The following is a 20065-nucleotide window of genomic DNA, read 5'->3' on the forward strand; positions in this document are numbered from 1 at the left end:
TCCGTAGTGGATGCTGGGGACTCCGTCAGGACCATGGGGAATAGCGGCTCCGCAGGAGACAGGGCACAAAAATAAAGCTTTAGGATTAGGTGGTGTGTACTGGCTCCTCCCCCTATGACCCTCCTCCAAGCCTCAGTTAGGATACTGTGCCCGGACGAGCGTACACAATAAGGAAGGATATTGAATCCCGGGTAAGACTCATACCAGCCACACCAATCACACCGTATAACTTGTGATCTGAACCCAGTTAACAGTATGACAAACGTAGGAGCCTCTGAACAGACGGCTCACAACAATAACAACCCGAATTTGTTTGTAACAATAACTATGTACAAGTATTGCAGACAATCCGCACTTGGGATGGGCGCCCAGCATCCACTACGGACTACGAGAAATAGAATTATCGGTAAGTAAATTCTTATTTTCTCTAACGTCCTAAGTGGATGCTGGGGACTCCGTCAGGACCATGGGGATTATACCAAAGCTCCCAAACGGGCGGGAGAGTGCGGATGACTCTGCAGCACCGAATGAGAGAACTCAAGGTCCTCCTCAGCCAGGGTATCAAATTTGTAGAATTTTGCAAACGTGTTTGCCCCTGACCAAGTAGCAGCTCGGCAGAGTTGTAATGCCGAGACCCCCCGGGCAGCCGCCCAGGATGAGCCCACTTTCCTTGTGGAATGGGCCTTGACAGATTTAGGTTGTGGCAAGCCTGCCACAGAATGTGCAAGTTGAATTGTGCTACAAATCCAACGAGCAATCGTCTGCTTAGAAGCAGGAGCACCCATCTTGTTGGGTGCATACAATATAAACAGTGAGTCAGACTTTCTGACTCCCGCCGTTCTTGAAATATATATTTTCAATGCCTGGACCACGTCCAACAACTTGGAATCCTCCAAATCGTTAGTAGCCGCAGGCACCACAATAGGCTGGTTCAGGTGAAACGCTGACACCACCTTAGGCAGAAAATGAGGACGCGTCCGCAGTTCTGCCCTGTCCGTATGGAAAATCAGATATGGGCTCTTATATGATAAAGCCGCCAATTCTGATACTCTCCTGGCTGAAGCCAGGGCCAGTAGCATGGTTACTTTCCATGTAAGATACTTCAACTCCACCGATTTGAGCGGCTCAAACCAATGGGATTTGAGAAAATCCAAGACTACATTAAGATCCCACGGTGCCACTGGGGGCACAACCGGGGGCTGTATATGTAGTACTCCTTTTACAAAAGTCTGGACTTCAGGAACTGAAGCCAATTCTTTCTGGAAGAAAATCGACAGGGCCGAAATTTGAACCTTAATGGACCCCAATTTGAGGCCCATAGACAATCCTGTTTGCAGGAAATGTAGGAATCGACCCAGTTGAAATTCCTCCGTGGGGGCCTTCCTGGCCTCACACCACGCAACATATTTCCTCCAAATGCGGTGATAATGTTGTGCAGTCACCTCCTTCCTGGCTTTTACCAGTGTAGGAATGACCTCTTCCGGAATGCCTTTTTCCCTTAGAATTCGGCGTTCAACCGCCATGCCGTCAAACGCAGCCGCGGTAAGTCTTGGAATAGACACGGTCCCTGCTGAAGCAGGTCCCGTCTTAGAGGTAGAGGCCACGGATCCTCCGTGAGCATCTCTTGAAGTTCCGGGTACCAAGTTCTTCTTGGCCAATCCGGAGCCACTAGTATCGTTCTTACTCCCTTTTGCCGTATAATTCTCAGTACTTTTGGTATGAGAGGCAGAGGAGGGAAGACATACACTGACTGCAACACCCACGGTGTTACCAGAGCGTCCACAGCTATTGCCTGAGGGTCTCTTGACCTGGCGCAATACCTGTCCAGTTTTTTGTTGAGGCGGGACGCCATCATATCCACCATTGGTTTTTCCCAACGGTTCACAATCATGTGGAAGACTTCTGGATGAAGTCCCCACTCTCCCGGGTGTAGATCGTGTCTGCTGAGGAAGTCTGCTTCCCAGTTGTCCACTCCCGGAATGAATACTGCTGACAGTGCTATCACATGATCTTCCGCCCAGCGAAGAATCCTTGCAGCTTCTGCCATTGCTGTCCTGCTTCTTGTGCCGCCCTGTCTGTTTACGTGGGCGACTGCGGTGATGTTGTCCGACTGGATCAACACCGGCTGACCCTGAAGCAGGGGTTTTGCCAGACTTAGAGCATTGTAAATCGCTCTTAGCTCCAGTATATTTATGTGAAGAGACATCTCCAGGCTTGACCATACTCCCTGGAAGTTTCTTCCCTGTGTGACCGCTCCCCAGCCTCTCAGACTGGCATCCGTGGTCACCAGGACCCAGTCCTGTATGCCGAATCTGCGGCCCTCTAACAGATGAGCACTCTGCAACCACCACAGAAGAGACACCCTTGTCCGTGGCGATAAGGTTATCCGCTGATGCATCTGCAGATGTGATCCGGACCATTTGTCCAGCAGATCCCACTGAAAAGTTCGTGCGTGGAATCTGCCGAATGGAATCGCTTCGTAAGAAGCCACCATCTTTCCCAGGACTCTTGTGCATTGATGCACAGACACTTTCCCTGGTTTTAGGAGGTTCCTGACAAGTTCGGATAACTCCCTGGCTTTCTCCTCCGGAAGAAACACCTTTTTCTGAACCGTGTCCAGAATCATTCCCAGGAACAGCAGACGTGTCGTCGGGGTCAACTGAGATTTTGGAAAATTCAGAATCCACCCGTGTTGTTGCAGCACTAGTCGGGTTAGTGCTACTCCGTCCTCCAGCTGTTCTCTGGACCTTGCCCTTATCAGGAGATCGTCCAAGTAAGGGATAATTAATACGCCTCTTCTTCGCAGAAGAATCATCATTTCGGCCATTACCTTGGTAAAGACCCGAGGTGCCGTGGACAATCCAAACGGCAGCGTCTGAAACTGATAATGACAGTTTTGCACCACGAACCTGAGGTACCCTTGATGTGAAGGGCAAATTGGGACATGCAGGTAAGCATCCTTTATGTCCAGGGACACCATAAAGTCCCCTTCTTCCAGATTCGCTATCACTGCTCTGAGTGACTCCATCTTGAACTTGAATTTTTGTATGTACAGGTTCAAAGATTTCAGATTTAGAATAGGTCTTACCGAGCCGTCCGGCTTCGGTACCACAAATAGCGTGGAGTAATACCCCTTTCCCTGTTGTAGGAGGGGTACCTTGACTATCACCTGCTGAGAAAACAGCTTGTGAATGGCTTCCAATACCGTCGCCCTGTCTGAGGGAGACGTTGGCAAAGCAGACTTTAGGAACCTGCGAGGGGGAGACTTCTCGAATTCCAACCTGTAACCCTGAGATACTACCTGCAGGATCCAGGGGTCCACCTGTGAGCAAGCCCACTGTGCGCTGAAATTCTTGAGTCGACCCCCCACCGCTCCTGAGTCCGCTTGTAAGGCCCCAGCGTCATGCTGAGGGCTTTGCAGAACCCCGAGAGGGCTTCTGTTCCTGGGCAGGGGCTGCTTGCTGCCCTCTCTTACCCCTTCCTCTGCCCCGAGGCAGATATGACTGTCCTTTTGCCGCTTGTTCTTATAGGACCGAAAGGACTGCGGCTGAAAAGACGGTGTCTTTTTCTGTTGGGAGGGGGTCTGAGGTAAAAAGGTGGATTTTCCGGCAGTTGCCGTGGCCACCAGATCCGATAGACCGACGCCAAATAATTCCTCCCCTTTATACGGCAATACTTCCATATGTCGTTTGGAATCCGCATCACCTGACCACTGTCGCGTCCATAAACTCCTTCTGGCAGATATGGACATCGCATTTACTCTCGATGCCAGAGTGCAAATATCTCTCTGAGCATCTCGCATATAAAGGAAAGCATCCTTTAATTGCTCTATAGTCAATAAAATACTGTCCCTATCCAGGGTATCAATATTTTCAGTCAGGGAATCCAACCAGACGACCCCAGCACTGCACATCCAGGCTGAGGCGATGGCTGGTCGCAGTATAACACCAGTATGTGTGTATATACTTTTTAGGGTAGTTTCCAGTCTCCTATCAGCTGGATCCCTGAGGGCGGCCGTATCAGGAGACGGTAACGCCACTTGTTTTGATAAGCGTGTGAGCGCCTTATCCACCCTAGGGGGTGTTTCCCAGCGCGCCCTAACCTCTGGCGGGAAAGGGTATAATGCTAATAACTTTTTTGAAATTAGCACTTTTCTATCTGGGTTAACCCACGCTTCATCACATACATCATTTAATTCCTCTGATTCAGGAAAAACTACAGGTAGTTTTTTCACCCCCCACATAATACCCCTTTTTGTGGTACTTGCAGTATCAGAGATATGCAAAGCCTCCTTCATTGCCGTGATCATATAACGTGTGGCCCTACTTGAAAATACGTTTGTTTCATCACCGTCGACACTAGATTCAGTGTCTGGGTCTGTGTCGACCGACTGAGGTAAAGGGCGCTTTACAGCCCCTGACGGTGTCTGAGACGCCTGGGCATGTACTAACTGGTTTGCCGGCCGTCTCATGTCGTCAACTGATTTTTGTAATGTGCTGACATTATCACGTAATTCCATAAACAAAGCCATCCATTCCGGTGTCGACTCCCTGGGGGGTGACATCACCATTATCGGCAATTGCTCTGCCTCCACACCAACATCGTCCTCATACATGTCGACACACACGTACCGACACACAGCAGACACACAGGGAATGCTCTTATCGAAGACAGGACCCCACTAGCCCTTTGGGGAGACAGAGGGAGAGTTTGCCAGCACACACCCAAGCGCTATAATATATATGGGAACAACCTTATATAAGTGTTGTTCCTTATAGCAGCTTAAATATATCAAAATATCGCCAAAAAATGCCCCCCCTCTCTGTTTTACCCTGTTTCTGTAGTGCAGTGCAGGGGAGAGTCCTGGGAGCCTTCCTCACAGCGGAGCTGAGCAGGAAAATGGCGCTGTGTGCTGAGGAGAATAAGCCCCGCCCCCTATTTCGGCGGGCTTTTCTCCCGGAGTTTTAGATATCTGGCATGGGTTAAATACATACATATAGCCTCAATGGCTATATGTGATGTATTCTTTTGCCATAAAGGTATTAAATATTGCTGCCCAGGGCGCCCCCAGCAGCGCCCTGCACCCTCCGTGACCGCTTGGTGTGAAGTGTGTGACAACAATGGCGCACAGCTGCAGTGCTGTGCGCTACCTTCATGAAGACTGAAGAGCCTTCTGCCGCCTGTTTCCGGACCTTCAATCTTCAGCATCTGTAAGGGGGGTCGGCGGCGCGGCTCCGGGACGAACCCCAGGGTGAGACCTGTGTTCCGACTCCCTCTGGAGCTAATGGTGTCCAGTAGCCTAAGAATCCAATCCATCCTGCACGCAAGTGAGTTGAAATTCTCTCCCCTAAGTCCCTCGATGCAGTGAGCCTGTTGCCAGCAGGACTCACTGAAAATAAAAAACCTAAAAACTTTTTCTAAGCAGCTCTTTAGGAGAGCCACCTAGATTGCACCCTGCTCGGACGGGCACAAAAACCTAACTGAGGCTTGGAGGAGGGTCATAGGGGGAGGAGCCAGTACACACCACATAATCCTAAAGCTTTATTTTTGTGCCCTGTCTCCTGCGGAGCCGCTATTCCCCATGGTCCTGACGGAGTCCCCAGCATCCACTTAGGACGTTAGAGAAAAAAACAATGTTATGAACGGCATTGAAGGGAAAAATCGCCAGCTAAGTGAATAAAATAAACTGAGGTGTATTTCTTCAAATACATTTTAAAATGTACCTTTTCCAGAGTATTCCATGATTCTGAGGCATTCTGTTCTTGAATTTGTAGTTGGTATGACTGTATCTGTCTTTCGGAATCACTTACACTAAAAGAATCTAAACAAAGTTTTAAAACAAGTGTAGTGAATTAATAAAATGTTCAATGCTCATATAAAAAAGTAAACAACCCCACCACAAATATGGCAAAATTATTATTTTCCATGTGACTTTTTAAAAAGTTTACAAAGTGAATCACATCAGCCTTGACCAGTACATACCTAGCAGCTGTCACTGAGCCAGAGCTGCTGTTGTATACATGACTGGAGATACAGTACTGACAAGTTGGAACCTTTATCCCCGTTCAGTGGATGACACCTATGTTCTTTGAGTTAGTTGTCAATGTGCAACACTGAATGAGAAGCAGGAAATTCAGGTCGAACCATAGTGGACACTGTACCAATGCTATACAGGAATCCATCGTCATCTTACAGACTCCCAGATCTGCCCTTTGTGAACATCTTAAGTAACTCTTTCAAAATCTGGGTGCTTTGTCTGTGAGTGATACATATGATATCCCAGGCAGACGGGATGTCGGCTGTCACTATACCTACAGCAGCATTCCATCTGCCGGGATACCGACAGTGAGTCCCCTTGCGGACTTGCTTTGCTCGCCACAGGTTCTATTCCCACTCGGCTGGTGGCGCGGACCCACCAACCAAGTGGGAATACCCAGCATGTGTCGGGATTCTGGGCGTCTATATTTCACCAGCTGTCGGGATTCCGGGGTCGGTTTCCTGAATGCCGGGATCCCAACAGCCGGTATATTGACTGCATCCCGTCTGTGATTAATTGCATTAAAGTATGTCTATGAATCTAACATTTTATTTGAGACTCCTTTATATCTTTGGGTTACTTTTCTCTATATGCAAGTTCTGCAGCAAGCATTAATGTTCTTATAATGGAACTAGCTGAATACCCGTGCTTCGCTACGGAATTTCAAGTATTTCCGTGTGTATAACTTTAATTTTGAAGAACTTCTGGTAAACTAATTACATTTACAACAGGAAATGGTCCGCCCGCCGCTGATAATCATTGTCAGGCCGCACCTACGGGAGGGCCTTCCCCGGATTGATGCTGTCAAAAGGCTGGCTCTGAGGAGAATATTCCGCCTCCTTCTCTGCCCCGTCCCGCCTCTGATGCTGACCTGCTCAGTGCTGTAAATACTGTGACGACAGGCCACGCTCCGCCCGCTGTATGTTAAATATGTAAGATTTGCAAGGATAGGCTGACTCTATTTCAAAGGGCCCTAGGTCTCCTTGCTTAGCTTCTCACTCTCCTTAGGGCTCCTCCTTTGAGGTAAAAAGGTAAAGATTTTTGTACAACACTTAAGGTCACTGGGAGAGCTGTCGATACCCTTTATACAGCAGATAAGCAGTTGCTAACTATGAAGCTTTCCTTTAATGCATTTAAGAGTCAAAAAACCTACAGATGGAGCCTCGTTCATCGCTGCAGTTTCTCCGCCTAAACAGAGTATTTGTCGCGTCTTAGCTATAGCTCAGGTTGTTGAGGTGTTGCACGGAGAGGCTCGTTGAGGTGCAACAACATACACAGCATACAATACACATATTCACCACTGGGTGGCTAATGCTTCACTAATGCAGTACTGTAGAGTGAGCAGCGGTGGATGGATATACAGTACAGTAATCGTACTGTAATAGTGTACTCTTAGCAAGCTCTGGCAAATGGCCAGTGACAACTGTAACGGTCACGCAGAGAGAGTCAATCAAGAACTTGAAGTGTATAGTGTACTGTAAATAAAGGGATGCTGTAGAAAATATTAATTCTCTGTCGGGACCAAAAAAAAACAATCAATAAATCAAAATAATGTATACAGATGAAAACTTAAGTGTTAAAGCAATGGTCCATTGCTCAGTCGCACAAAGATAAGACTCTTGTAATTTGAAAAGTCACACTTGTATATTTGTGTACTAAGTAGCACCTACAGTTTTTTTCTCATTTTGACTGTATATCTGTGTGCATGTCTGAGTCTGCATACAAAGTATGAGGACTTGTTTTGGCAAAATTAGAAAAAAACTGGATAATCTACACAGATATACAAGTGTGTCCTTTGCGAGAATCGAACCCTAGAACACGGGCATGGCAAGCATCGGTGATACCACTATACCAAGCTGTGTAGCACTCTGAACTGTGCTTTTTTTGTGTGCATTGGAGATACTGAGCCAGATATGTGCTCTTACATCCTTGCTGCAGTCACTCTAAACGGCCCTTGAAGTCACACCATGCCATGGTGGGACTCAGTAGCACCAATCGTCTTTGTTTGCAGGACGCAAAGTAATGTAACAGGACGCCCAAGCAGCTTCTGCTGATTAAAATGATATTCAGCATGCCAATATTCTGTGTGTGACAGCGACTGTATTTGCAAACAAAATGTTCTGCTACAGTGTTTTCCTGGAAAACACTGTAACATTTCATCTTGGATGCAGCTAGAGCCGCTATTACGCAAAGAATGGTGAAGTGCATGGTAAGCATCGGTGATAGCACTAGGCCAACACAGCCACAGATATGTACAGTAAAGTAGTTCTTGCGCTGTAGTGTATTTCAATGGAGACCTCACTCATGCGCAATGGTGATTCTTGCACTATAGTATTTTATTGGACACCTAACGCATGCGCAATGGTGATTTTCAAAAGTGACATCTGGTGTATGATCACTGGTATTAAACTCACTGGTAACGCCATACGCCACACTAAGCTCTATGTGCCACCCTGCAACCAGGCACCATGCGACTCTGTGATCGGGACAAACGCCATAGACAGTATAGATGAGCGTGGCTCCATCTGTATGTCTCCTTCCTCTTAATGCTCTCCGAAAGGTTCAGCAATGTTTCTCCTGCCTAGAAATAGGTTGGTTAAGTACTTATATCTGAAAAGTAAATATATAAAAGGCAAATACCACTGACTCATCACAAAATCTCCTGAACCATAAGGCTGCACTTCCGTGCCAGTGGCAGATTTAGAGCAGTCCATTATTCAAATAGGGCAGCCACACTCAGCGATGTTTGAAAGTGTTTAGGGGCAGTTAATGGGACTCCCCTATTTAAATAATAGACTGCTCTGCCACTGTCACTGCAAGGAAGTACAAGAGCAGAGCATTGTGTCCTCCTCCTCCGGCAACGCCGGCACCATGCATTCTTTATAGCCCCAGCTGGGTGGGCTGTCTTAACTCTCCTCTATGAGGTGGGAATTATCTCACCCATTTTAACCCCTTTGTGGGTGGAATTTTGAAAAAATCCCTTCTTAGTGGGTGCCTACGGTATAAAAGCAAGTCCAAATTTCAAGTCCCTTATGGTTCAGGAGATTTGGTGATGAGTCAGTGGAATTTCTCCATCTTTCTGGTAGAGACGCTTAACTACAATGGCGTATCTAAATTGGGTGCACTGTGTCTGGTACACATAGGCCCCTTGCCTTAAATATTTTAAAAAATACAAAATATACTACTCAAAATAAAATTAAAAATAAGGAAACTATATTACCTTTTGCTTGTGCAGTATTCTGCATGTCAGACAAACTTTCTTCATGTGAGTTTAAATCTTCAACTGATTTTGAGTGAAGTTCCAAAAAATCATTTATTGAAGCTAAAGCCATCTCTTTTACTGGCTGTAATACCGTTCTCAAGAAATGTACATCTTCTTTCCTCACTTTCAGCAAAAGTGTTTCCATCTCTTGAACGTTGGCTCGTAGTTGCTAATAAAAATAAATAAAACAACTGTCAAATTATATTAAATATTTCATTTTAAATAAATACTTGTTCCTAAAGACTCATCAGTGACAGTCTAATCTAGTTTAATATACTGTAACATAACATATACTATTACTTGTTAACACAGAAGAGTGCATTAAAGTCATTAGATACATTGGGATTTACCATAACTGTTCTTGTACATGTTAATGCGGGATGTATATCGACTCCGGGATCCCGGGCGCCAGAATTCTAGCAGGGGGCCCAGGACTATTCCCACTTGTGGGTGTCCATGGAATAGAACCTGTGGTGAGCGTAGCGAGCCATCGAGCCCGCATCATGGCTAGCGCAGCAAGTCCGCAAAGGGCTTTGTTGCACTCGCCCCCCCTGTTGGCATTCTGGTGGCCGGAATTCCTGCGTCGGTATGCTGACTGCCGGAATCCCGACTGCCGGTCACCTGTACCCAACCCGTTAATGCATGTGAAACAGATTCTGCTGCATTGAAAATTTTAAGCACAGTATTAGAACCTTCACAATGCAGCATAGAATTAGAACCTTCACAAAGCAGCATAGAATTAGAACCCTCACAAGGCTATGTAGAGAGTCTAAAAGGAAACCATTCATCCTTATTCCAATATTGTTTTCATGTATCACTTTAATGACTGAAAAGTACAACTGTAGAGGTGAAATGTTATTTAGCCCCAAATTATAGGTGAGAATCAGCTCACACAGTATTTTTAATCCCTAATATATTCATTTGCTAGCAGAAATTGATAAATTCCCTGGATCAGTCACCCTCATAATGTCCTCTAGTAAATAAGGATGCCATTATTTCCTAGAAAATATAAGTTATAGTAAGAACTTACCGTTGATAACGGTATTTCTCCTAAGTCCACAGGATAACTGTTATGATTCCCGTACTCCAGACCAGAGGAGATCTTATGGCAGAGGTCTGAGTACAGTAAAGATATACTGGTTTGTGGGAGCAGGAGAGCCTAGTAACCCCTGGCGCCCTAACTCCGTTGTCTCGCCCGTGTTATCAGAAATCCCCTGCGAGACTATGGTTGCTTGAGCCCATGGCAGCCGCGTTCGAAGGGCGGATTATGTCTGCCCAACCCCGATGCCCCCTCAGGTCTTAATGGGAGACAAAGGGAAATCCGAGACAGGGTGATAACAAGGGGCCCTCTGACTAAGCAACCAGGCCAGGGGTTACAAGCTAACTAACTTAACCAAAGAAGTATGTGCGGACTAGCCGCCAGGGAAAAGGACAACCAAAGATCCACTGATCCGTCACTCCTATCCAGCACCGCTGGACACCAGAGTGGACCAGGGAGAGCGGAATCCTCCGCAAAAGCTCCAGAACACAAAGATACAAAATAATAAACAGTAAGCGGTCAAGCCGCAACACACGGCTATGCCGCGACTCACGAACACCACAGGATGTTTAAAGGTGCTCGGTCAGACTCCAGGAATAGATGACAAACTTCCGAGTACAGGATCACTGAGGACAGGAACAACCGGATTGAGCAGGACTGGAAACTCTCAGTAACTGACACAGGCAAACAGGAAGCTATCACCGGCGTCTGTGAGAAGTCCAAAGGGTGCTTATAACTGTGAGCTCCCCAATCAGGAGCCAGACTGGGTAATCACAAGTAATGCCGTGCAGCTTGCATGCTGCACGGCCAGCACACCATTAATACAAATTAGAAAAGACCCAGCAACGGGGAACGCGGCCCGAACGTGGCGTCCCCGTTGCTAGGGTCTGAGCGGCTCTGTGCGCCCGGCGTCCAGCGTTGCCAGGGAGCCGGCGGCTGTACGCGCACGGCGTCCCTGGTTGCTAGGCGCCGGGCCGCACCGACGAGCGGACCCCGGCGCCTAACAGTACCCCCCCCTTGAGGAGGGGTCAAGGAACCCCTAAAGCCAGGTTTCTGGGGAAATTCTCGAAAAAATGCCCTCTTGAGCCTCGGGGCATGGAGATCCTTATCCAGGACCCAAGACCTTTCTTCTGGACCATAACCTCTCCAATGCACCAAAAAATAAAGCCGACCCCGGGACAACTTGGAATCGAGAACCTTCTCCACCAAGAACTCCTGCTGACCCTGTACATCTATTGGTGATCTCCCCTGAGATATCTTACGAGGAAATCTACTGGACGAGACAAATGGTTTCAGCAAAGAGCAATGGAAAGTATTTCCGATCCGTAAAGTTTTTGGTAAACGTAACCGGAAGGCAACTGGATTGACTTTTTTGATAATGTGAAATGGTCCAATAAATTTAGGACCCAATCTGGCTGAGGTTTGTCGAAGTTTAATGTTGCGAGTCGACAACCATACCCTATCTCCTACTTTAAAAGTGCACGGCCGCCGGAGCTTGTCAGAAAATCTCTTTTCCTGAAATGCCGCTTTTCTGAGAGCCAGGTGCACTTTTCTCCAAATGAGCCTAAGATGAGAGGTCAAGGTCAGTGAGGAGACAGAGGAATGTTGAAAAAAGGAATTTGCTCTGGGGTGAAAACCAAAAACTGCAAAAAATGGAGACACATTGGTGGAGGAATGACAGGCATTATTGTAAGCGAACTCCGCCAATGGAAGAAACTCAGACCAGTCATTTTGGAGTTTGGCCGAGTACAAACGCAAATATTGTTTTAGTGATTGATTAACTCGCTCAGTCTGCCCGTTGGATTGGGGATGGTAGCCTGACGTTAAAGATAATTTCATCTTTAATGAGACACAAAAAGATTTCCAAAACTGTGCAATGAATTGTGGACCCCGATCAGAAACAATATCAGTGGGTAACCCATGGAGTCTGAAAACATGGCGGAGGAACAAGACTGCCAATCCCTGGGCAGATGGCAATCGGGGAAGAGCAATGAAATGGGCCATTTTGCTAAAACGGTCCACTACCACCCATATGACTCGGCATCCGGCTGACAGAGGGAGGTCCACCACAAAATCCATGGAGATATGAGACCATGGCCTAAGAGGAACATTCAAGGGCATAAGCTGACCGATAGGCAAAGAACGGGGAACTTTATGCTGTGCACAGACCTGACACGAAAAAACAAACTCTTTAATGTCTTTGGAAAGACCAGGCCACCATACTGAGCGGGAGACTAATTCTAAAGTCTTAGCGATTCCCGGATGCCCGGCAACTTTGCTATCATGAAACTCCGTCAAAACAGTTGCTCTCAAAAACTCAGGGACAAAAAGACGACCAGCAGGAGTATTTCCAGGAGCTTGATGTTGAAGCAGCTTTAACTGGGTAAATAAATCCTGTGTGAGGCCTGCCCGAATGACTGAAGACGGAAGTATGGGAGTAACAGGACTGTTGTCTTGAACTGGAAGAAAACTGCGTGACAGGGCATCTGCCTTGGTATTCTTGGAACCTGGCCTGAAGGTGATAATGAATTTGAAACGAGTAAAAAATAAAGCCCAACGAGCCTGCCGGGCATTCAGTCGTTTAGCTGATTCAATGTATTGAAGATTTTTGTGATCAGTCAAAACTGAAATGATATGAGTCGCTCCCTCAAGCCAATGCCTCCACTCCTCGAAAGCCCATTTAATAGCCAGCAATTCCCGGTTACCAACATCGTAGTTGGATTCAGCAGAAGAGAATTTCCTGGACATAAAGGCACAAGGATGTAATTCAAGGGAATCCGGATCCTTCTGAGACAGGATAGCCCCTACTCCAACCTCTGAGGCATCAACCTCAACAATGAAAGGCAATTCTGGGTTGGGGTGTCTGAGGACAGGGGCTGAGACAAAGGCTTGTTTCAAAGCCTGAAAAGATAACTCAGCTTCACGTGACCAATTGGTAGGATCTGCTCCCTTTTTAGTCAGTGCCACAATGGGAGCAACTAGGTCAGAGAAAGAGTGAATAAATCTTCTATAGTAGTTCGCAAACCCTAAAAAGCGCTGAATTGCTTTTAAGTTGGTGGGTTGCGCCCAACTGAGGATGGCTTGGAGCTTTTTTGGTTCCATACGGAATCCCCGAGGGGAAATAATGTATCCTAAAAAGGATACCTCCGTGACATGAAATTCACACTTCTCCAGCTTGGCATATAGGTGATTTTCACGTAATTTTTTTAGAACCTGACGCACCTGGGTAACATGTTGTTCTACCGAGTCAGAATAAATCAAAATATCGTCTAAGTAGACTACAACGAATTTTCCAAGAAATTCACGGAGCACATCGTTAATGAGATCCTGGAAAACTGCCGGAGCGTTAGACAGGCCGAATGGCATAACCAGATACTCATAGTGGCCTGACTGAGTACTGAATGCCGTTTTCCACTCATCCCCTGACTTGATTCTGATGAGGTTATATGCTCCTCTCAGGTCAATCTTAGAAAAAATCACAGCCGAACGTAGCTGATCAAAGAGGACAGAGATCAGTGGCAGAGGGTAAGTATTTTTTACTGAGATTTTATTCAAGGCTCTAAAGTCAATGCAGGGTCTGAGTGAACCATCCTTCTTCTCTACGAAAAAGAAGCCTGCACTTAAAGGGGATTTAGATGGCCTGATAAATCCTTTCCCTAGGCTTTCTTTAACATACTCATTCATGGCCACGGTTTCAGGTCCGGACAATGCATATAACCTTCCCTTAGGCAAAGTGGCACCAGGAATTAGCTCAATAGCACAATCATAAGGCCTATGGGGAGGCAGAATATCCGCATTGCCCTTGGAAAAAACATCAACAAAATCCTGGTATTCCACAGGAATGGGTGCGGGAATGGCAGCAGCTATTCTGATGGGAAGCGTAATACATTCTTTATTACAGATGGTACCCCATTGTGAGATCTCCCCCGACTGCCAATCAATGATGGGATTATGAAAGGCCAGCCAAGGGTGACCCAGAACCACTGGAACTGCTGGGCAATGGGTGAGGAAAAACTCAATTTTTTCAGAATGCAGAGCTCCTACCGAGAGTAGAACAGGAGGTGTACAGAGAGAAATAACCCCATTGGACAAGGGACTCCCATCTAAACCATGCATGGTGATACACCTACCCAAGGCTAACTGAGGAATACCTAAGGTCTTGGCCCATGTTAAATCCATAAAGTTCCCTGCAGCTCCACTGTCCACAAAAACAGAGACCGAGGAACAGAGGCTGCCAAAGGAAACTTTAGCTGGGACTAACAGTGAATTATTTGAGGAGATAAGCTGCAGACCAAAGTGAACCCCCTCACAATTCACTTGGTCGAGACGTTTCCCGACTTGTTCGGACAACTACGGGCAAAATGTCCCTTACCTCCACAGTATAAACAAAGACCAGAATTTTGCCTTCTGGTTCTTTCTTCAGGAGACAGTTTGGAGAGACCTATCTGCATAGGCTCCTCTATGTCTACAGGGATGGAAAAAACACAAGGAGTTGACCCGACAGATGCTCCTTTTTCAGCCCTCCGCTCTCTGAGCCGACGATCAATCTTAATAGAGAGCTCCATGAGTTTATCGAGAGTCTCAGGAGCGGGATACTGAAGGAGACTGTCTTTTATAGACTCAGATAAGCCGAGGCGAAACTGACTGCGCAGGGCTGGGTCATTCCATCCACAGTCATTCGACCAACGGCGAAACTCCGTACAATAATTCTCTGCGGGATTCCTACCCTGTCTGAGAGCACGCAACTGAGTCTCGGCGGATGCCTCTCTATCAGGGTCGTCATATAACAGTCCTAAAGACTTCAGAAAGGCGTCTACAGAAAATAAAGCCGGATCGTCTGTCTTTAAACCAAAAGCCCAGGTCTGAGGATCCCCCTGAAGCAGAGAAATAATAATTCCAACCCGCTGAGCCTCCGTACCTGAGGAGACTGGTCTCAAACGAAAATAAAGTTTACAAGACTCTTTAAAATCAAAAAACTGTTTTCTATCCCCAGAAAAACGGTCAGGCAGATGCATTTTTGGTTCAGGAATGACCCTTGGGGAAGTCCGTAACAGATCTTCCTGTGACCTCACCCGAAGGGACAGATCCTGAACCATCTGAGTAAGTTCTTGAATCTGGCTAACTAGAAGCTGGCCAGGATTTGGCCCGACACCGGTGGGATTCATGAGGCCGACAAATCTCCCAACTGAACAAGGGAAAAATTAACTCCTGTTAATTTTAAATTTTAGTCTGGCCGGTGATAATGTTATGATTCCCGTACTCCAGACCAGAGGAGATCTTATGGCAGAGGTCTGAGTACAGGAAAGATATACTGGTTTGTGGGAGCAGGAGAGCCTAGTAACCCCTGGCGCCCTAACTCCGTTGTCTCGCCCGTGTTATCAGAAATCCCCTGCGAGACTATGGTTGCTTGAGCCCATGGCAGCCGCGTTCGAAGGGCGGATTATGTCTGCCCAACCCCGATGCCCCCTCAGGTCTTAATGGGAGACAAAGGGAAATCCGAGACAGGGTGATAACAAGGGGCCCTCTGACTAAGCAACCAGGCCAGGGGTTACAAGCTAACTAACTTAACCAAAGAAGTATGTGCGGACATAAGCAAAAGCTCCAGAACACAAAGATACAAAATAATAAACAGTAAGCGGTCAAGCCGCAACACACGGCTATGCCGCGACTCACGAACACCACAGGATGTTTAAAGGTGCTCGGTCAGACTCCAGGAATAGATGACAAACTTCCGAGTACCGGATCACTGAGGACAGGAACAACCGGATTGAGCAGGACTGGAAACTCTCAGTAACTGACACAGGCAAACAGGAAGCTATCACCGGCGTCTGTGAGAAGTCCAAAGGGTGCTTATAACTGTGAGCTCCCCAATCAGGAGCCAGACTGGGTAATCACAAGTAATGCCGTGCAGCTTGCATGCTGCACGGCCAGCACACCATTAATACAAATTAGAAAAGACCCAGCAACGGGGAACGCGGCCCGAACGTGGCGTCCCCGTTGCTAGGGTCTGAGCGGCTCCGTGCGCCCGGTGTCCAGCGTTGCCAGGGAGCCGGCGGCTGTACGCGCACGGCGTCCCTGGTTGCTAGGCGCCGGGCCGCACCGACGAGCGGACCCCGGCGCCTAACAATAACATTGGGATATGATGAAGCGACAGCGGATTTGCACCAATCGGTCAAAGCTTTTTGGCTACCCAGCATGCAACGCTTCCTGGCTCAGGCAAATCAGTTGTATTCCAAAGCTCAAGGCAGGAGCATCATAGATAGCCCTAATCAGGCGAGAAGAACACACATACACACCCTTCCATACAAGAAGGAAGAGGTTAGTGAGTAAAAAGATCCTCAAATCAGGTGCGTCAGGGTGGGATCCCTGTGGACTTAGGAGAAATACCGTTATCAACGGTAAGTTCTTACCATAACGTATATTTTTCCGGCAGGGTCCACAGGTTATCCACAGGATAACATTGGGATTTCCCAAAGCAATTTAGTGGCGGGGACGCTACTGATTGGACAGGAGAATCCTTCGCCTGAATTCAGCGTCATGAGAGGCAAAGGTATCCATGGCATAATGTCCAATGAATGTGTTAATAGAAGACCATATGGCTGCCTTACATATCTGTTCTACTGAAGCACCACATTGTGCTACCCATGATGGACCTACCTTATGAGTAGAGTGAGCAGAGACATTAGCTGGAACAGGGAGATTAGTTTGAGAATATGCTTCTGAAATCGTAATCCTAAACCACCATGCCATTGTCTGCTTATCAGCAGGCCATCCTCTCTTGTGAAATCCGTAGAGAATGAAGAAAGAATCTGTCTTTCTGATGGCACTGGTACGATCCACGTAGAGCATTAAGGCACGGACCATGTCCAGCGATGCATCTCCCGCAGAAAGGTCCGGTACCTCGAAAACCGAGACTACAATTTCTTCATTAAGGTGGAATTTAGACACCACCTTGGGAAGATACCCAGATCTAGTTCTGAGAACTGCTTTATCTGGATAAAAAATCAGAAATGGGGAACGACATGACAATGCCCCTAAATCTGACACTCTTCTAGCTGACGCCATAGCCAGTAGAAAGAGAACTTTAGCTGTGAACCATTTAAGATCCACTTTATTAAGTGGTTTAAATGGGGCAACTTGAATGGCCTTTAGGATTAAATTTAAGTCCCAAGGCACTGTAGGAGGAAAAAAGGAGGTTGAATGCACAGCATTCCCTGGAAAAAAGTACGCAAGTTGGCAATTTTCTTTTTGGAACCATACAGTCAATGCTGACACATGCACTCTCAAGGAAGCCACCTTCAAACCTTTATTCATTCCTGCCTGAAGGAATGCTAAGACCCTGGAAACTCTGAAAGACTTCGGGTACATTTTCCGTTCACTGCACCAATGAATATAGGTTTGCCTGCATCAGTAGATCTGGACGTTGAGGGAGCAGGAGTGGGGCATCCATCGACATTCCCTGCAGATCTGTGTATCAATGCCTTCTGGGCCAAGCCGAAGCTATTTGTATCACGGCACCCTTTCCTTGCTTTATCTTTCTCACCACCCTGGGTAATAGGGTGATTGGAGGAAGCACATAAGCCAGATGACTGTCCCATCTCACTGACAGGGCATCCACAAAGATCGCTCTGGGATCCTTTGTTTTTGACCCCTATGCGAGAACTTTGATGTTCTGACGGGACGCCATGAGATCTATCTCTGGCAACAACCACTTGTCTACTAGGGACTGGAAGACCTCCGGGTGTAGAGCCAATTCGCTTGCCTGAATGGCATGTCGACTGAGAAAATACGCTTCCCAGTTTAGGACTCCCTGAATGAACACTGCGGACAAGGCTGGATGATGAAGTTCTGCCCACTTTAATATGTGACTTACCGCCTTCATCACTTTTCTGCTGCGAGTTCCTCCCTGATGGTTGAGGTACGCTACTGCCGTCGCATTGTCCGAGCGGATTTGAACTGGTTTTCCCCCAAGAATGTCCTTTGCCTGAATCAGTGCCATATATATGGCCCAAAGTTCAAGTATATTTATTGGCAGGCAACCTTCTTCCTTGGTCCATTTCCCCTGGAAACACAACCTTCCTGACACTGCTCCCCAGCCCTGGAGACTGGCATCTGTTGTCAGAATATCCCAAAGTGATATCCAAAAGGGTCTCCCCTTGTCCAGATGGGATGTCTGTAGCCACCAGGCTAATGACCTTCTTACTTCTATCGTAAGAACCATAGTCTGAGTTTTTATCACCTGATGCAACCCATTCCGTTTGGCAAGAATCAGATGCTGCAGAGGCCTCAGAGACGATTTTACTCAATTTATGAGCCACCCGTGCACTTTGTCTGTTGCAGATGACATAGGAGCAATTCCTGCGACTGTGCCAGGATTAAAAGATCATTGAGGTATGGAAAAAAAGAGGAATTTGATACTTACCAGGTAAATCCTTTTCTTTGGATACATAGGGCGGAATGTACTAAAGCAAAAATGCGGTAAAACCCCCGAAAACGGGGGTTTTACCGCATTTTCATATTTACTAATTCTAGCCTCATTTCTTTTTCATCCACTAGGGGTCACTGGAGTACTCTTGGGACGTACCAAAGTTTCTCCCTTGGGTAGGAGAGCTGGTTGGCACCTGTAACAATAGACGGCCAAAGCTAAAAGCAGATACCGTAGACTTATAAAATTTGTAAAAGCACAAACGTGTGCACCGATGACCATGTAGCTGCGCGGCAAAGTGGCGTCGTGGAAGCTCCACGACCTGCTGCCCATGACGTTCCCACAGAATGCGTGGAATGTGCTGAAATAGATTTAGGCAGTTGTAGACTAGCATGAAAGTAAGCTTGATGAATGGTCACCTTAACCATCTAGCCAAGGTCTGTTTGGAAGCTGGCCAACCTACCTTGACTGCATAATAGAGAACAACGAATGTATTTGTTTTACGTACTGTTAATGTGTGAACTACATAAATTTGAAGTGCATAAACTACATCCAAAGAAGCTGGAGTTCCTGAGCCTTCTGAGAATCAGGAACTATGATTGGTTGTATATGAAAAGAGGATACTACCTATGGTAGAAAAAAATGGATTTGTTCGAAGTTCCGCTCTGTAATCGTGAAACACCAGATACGGTGGCTTGCGTGACAAGGCACCCAATCCTGAAACACGCTAATAGAAAAACTGTTTTCCAAGTTAGATACTTAACCACTTGTTGAAAGGGTTTAAAAGTTGAGGACTGCCAAAAGTCTAAACCTAATTCAAGTCCCATGGAGCTGTAGGTGGTATAAACAGAGGTTGAACTGTAAGGACACCTTGCAGGAACGTATGCACTGTTGGCAAAAGAGCCAACGGCGCTGAAAGAAAATTGACAAAGCAGAACCTGCGCCTTTAGTGACGCTAAACGTAGTCCTCCATCTAACCCTGTCTGTAAAAATAGCAAAAGACAGGATACTTGAAAGAAAATGTCGGAAACTTCCGAGCTTCACACCAACCTATATAAGCTCGCCAAATCCTGTGATAATGAGCTGCTGTAACTGGCTTATAGCACGTGGTACAACAGACTCTGGAATACTCTCTCGTCTTAAGAGAGCGGTTTCAACAGCCACCCCTTCAAAAGCAGCGGCGCTAACTCAGGGTAAAGAAACGGACCCTGTTACAGAAGGTCTGGACGTAGCGGAAGCAGCCAGGGATCGTCTGCGACTAAATCACGGAGATCCGAGAACCACGCTCTCCGAGGCCAATGA

The 20065-nt window shown here is 46.9% G+C and overlaps 1 protein-coding gene across 3 annotated transcripts in view; it reads right to left on the minus strand.

Annotated features, from left to right (window-relative positions):
• STX17 (syntaxin 17) overlaps positions 1-20065 on the minus strand; it is a 243862-nt gene that overhangs the window by 45171 nt on the left and 178626 nt on the right. For all 3 annotated transcript variants that reach the window (XM_063924903.1, XM_063924904.1, XM_063924902.1), the window contains 2 exons: positions 9258-9468; positions 5724-5821 (listed from right to left, as the gene is read on the minus strand). In XM_063924903.1, coding sequence (XP_063780973.1) covers positions 5724-5821; positions 9258-9468 — 309 coding nt within the window. The remainder of the gene's footprint in view (positions 1-5723; positions 5822-9257; positions 9469-20065) is intronic.

The sequence above is a fragment of the Pseudophryne corroboree genome, chromosome 5, assembly GCF_028390025.1.
Source record: "Pseudophryne corroboree isolate aPseCor3 chromosome 5, aPseCor3.hap2, whole genome shotgun sequence".
Taxonomy (NCBI): domain Eukaryota; kingdom Metazoa; phylum Chordata; class Amphibia; order Anura; family Myobatrachidae; genus Pseudophryne; species Pseudophryne corroboree.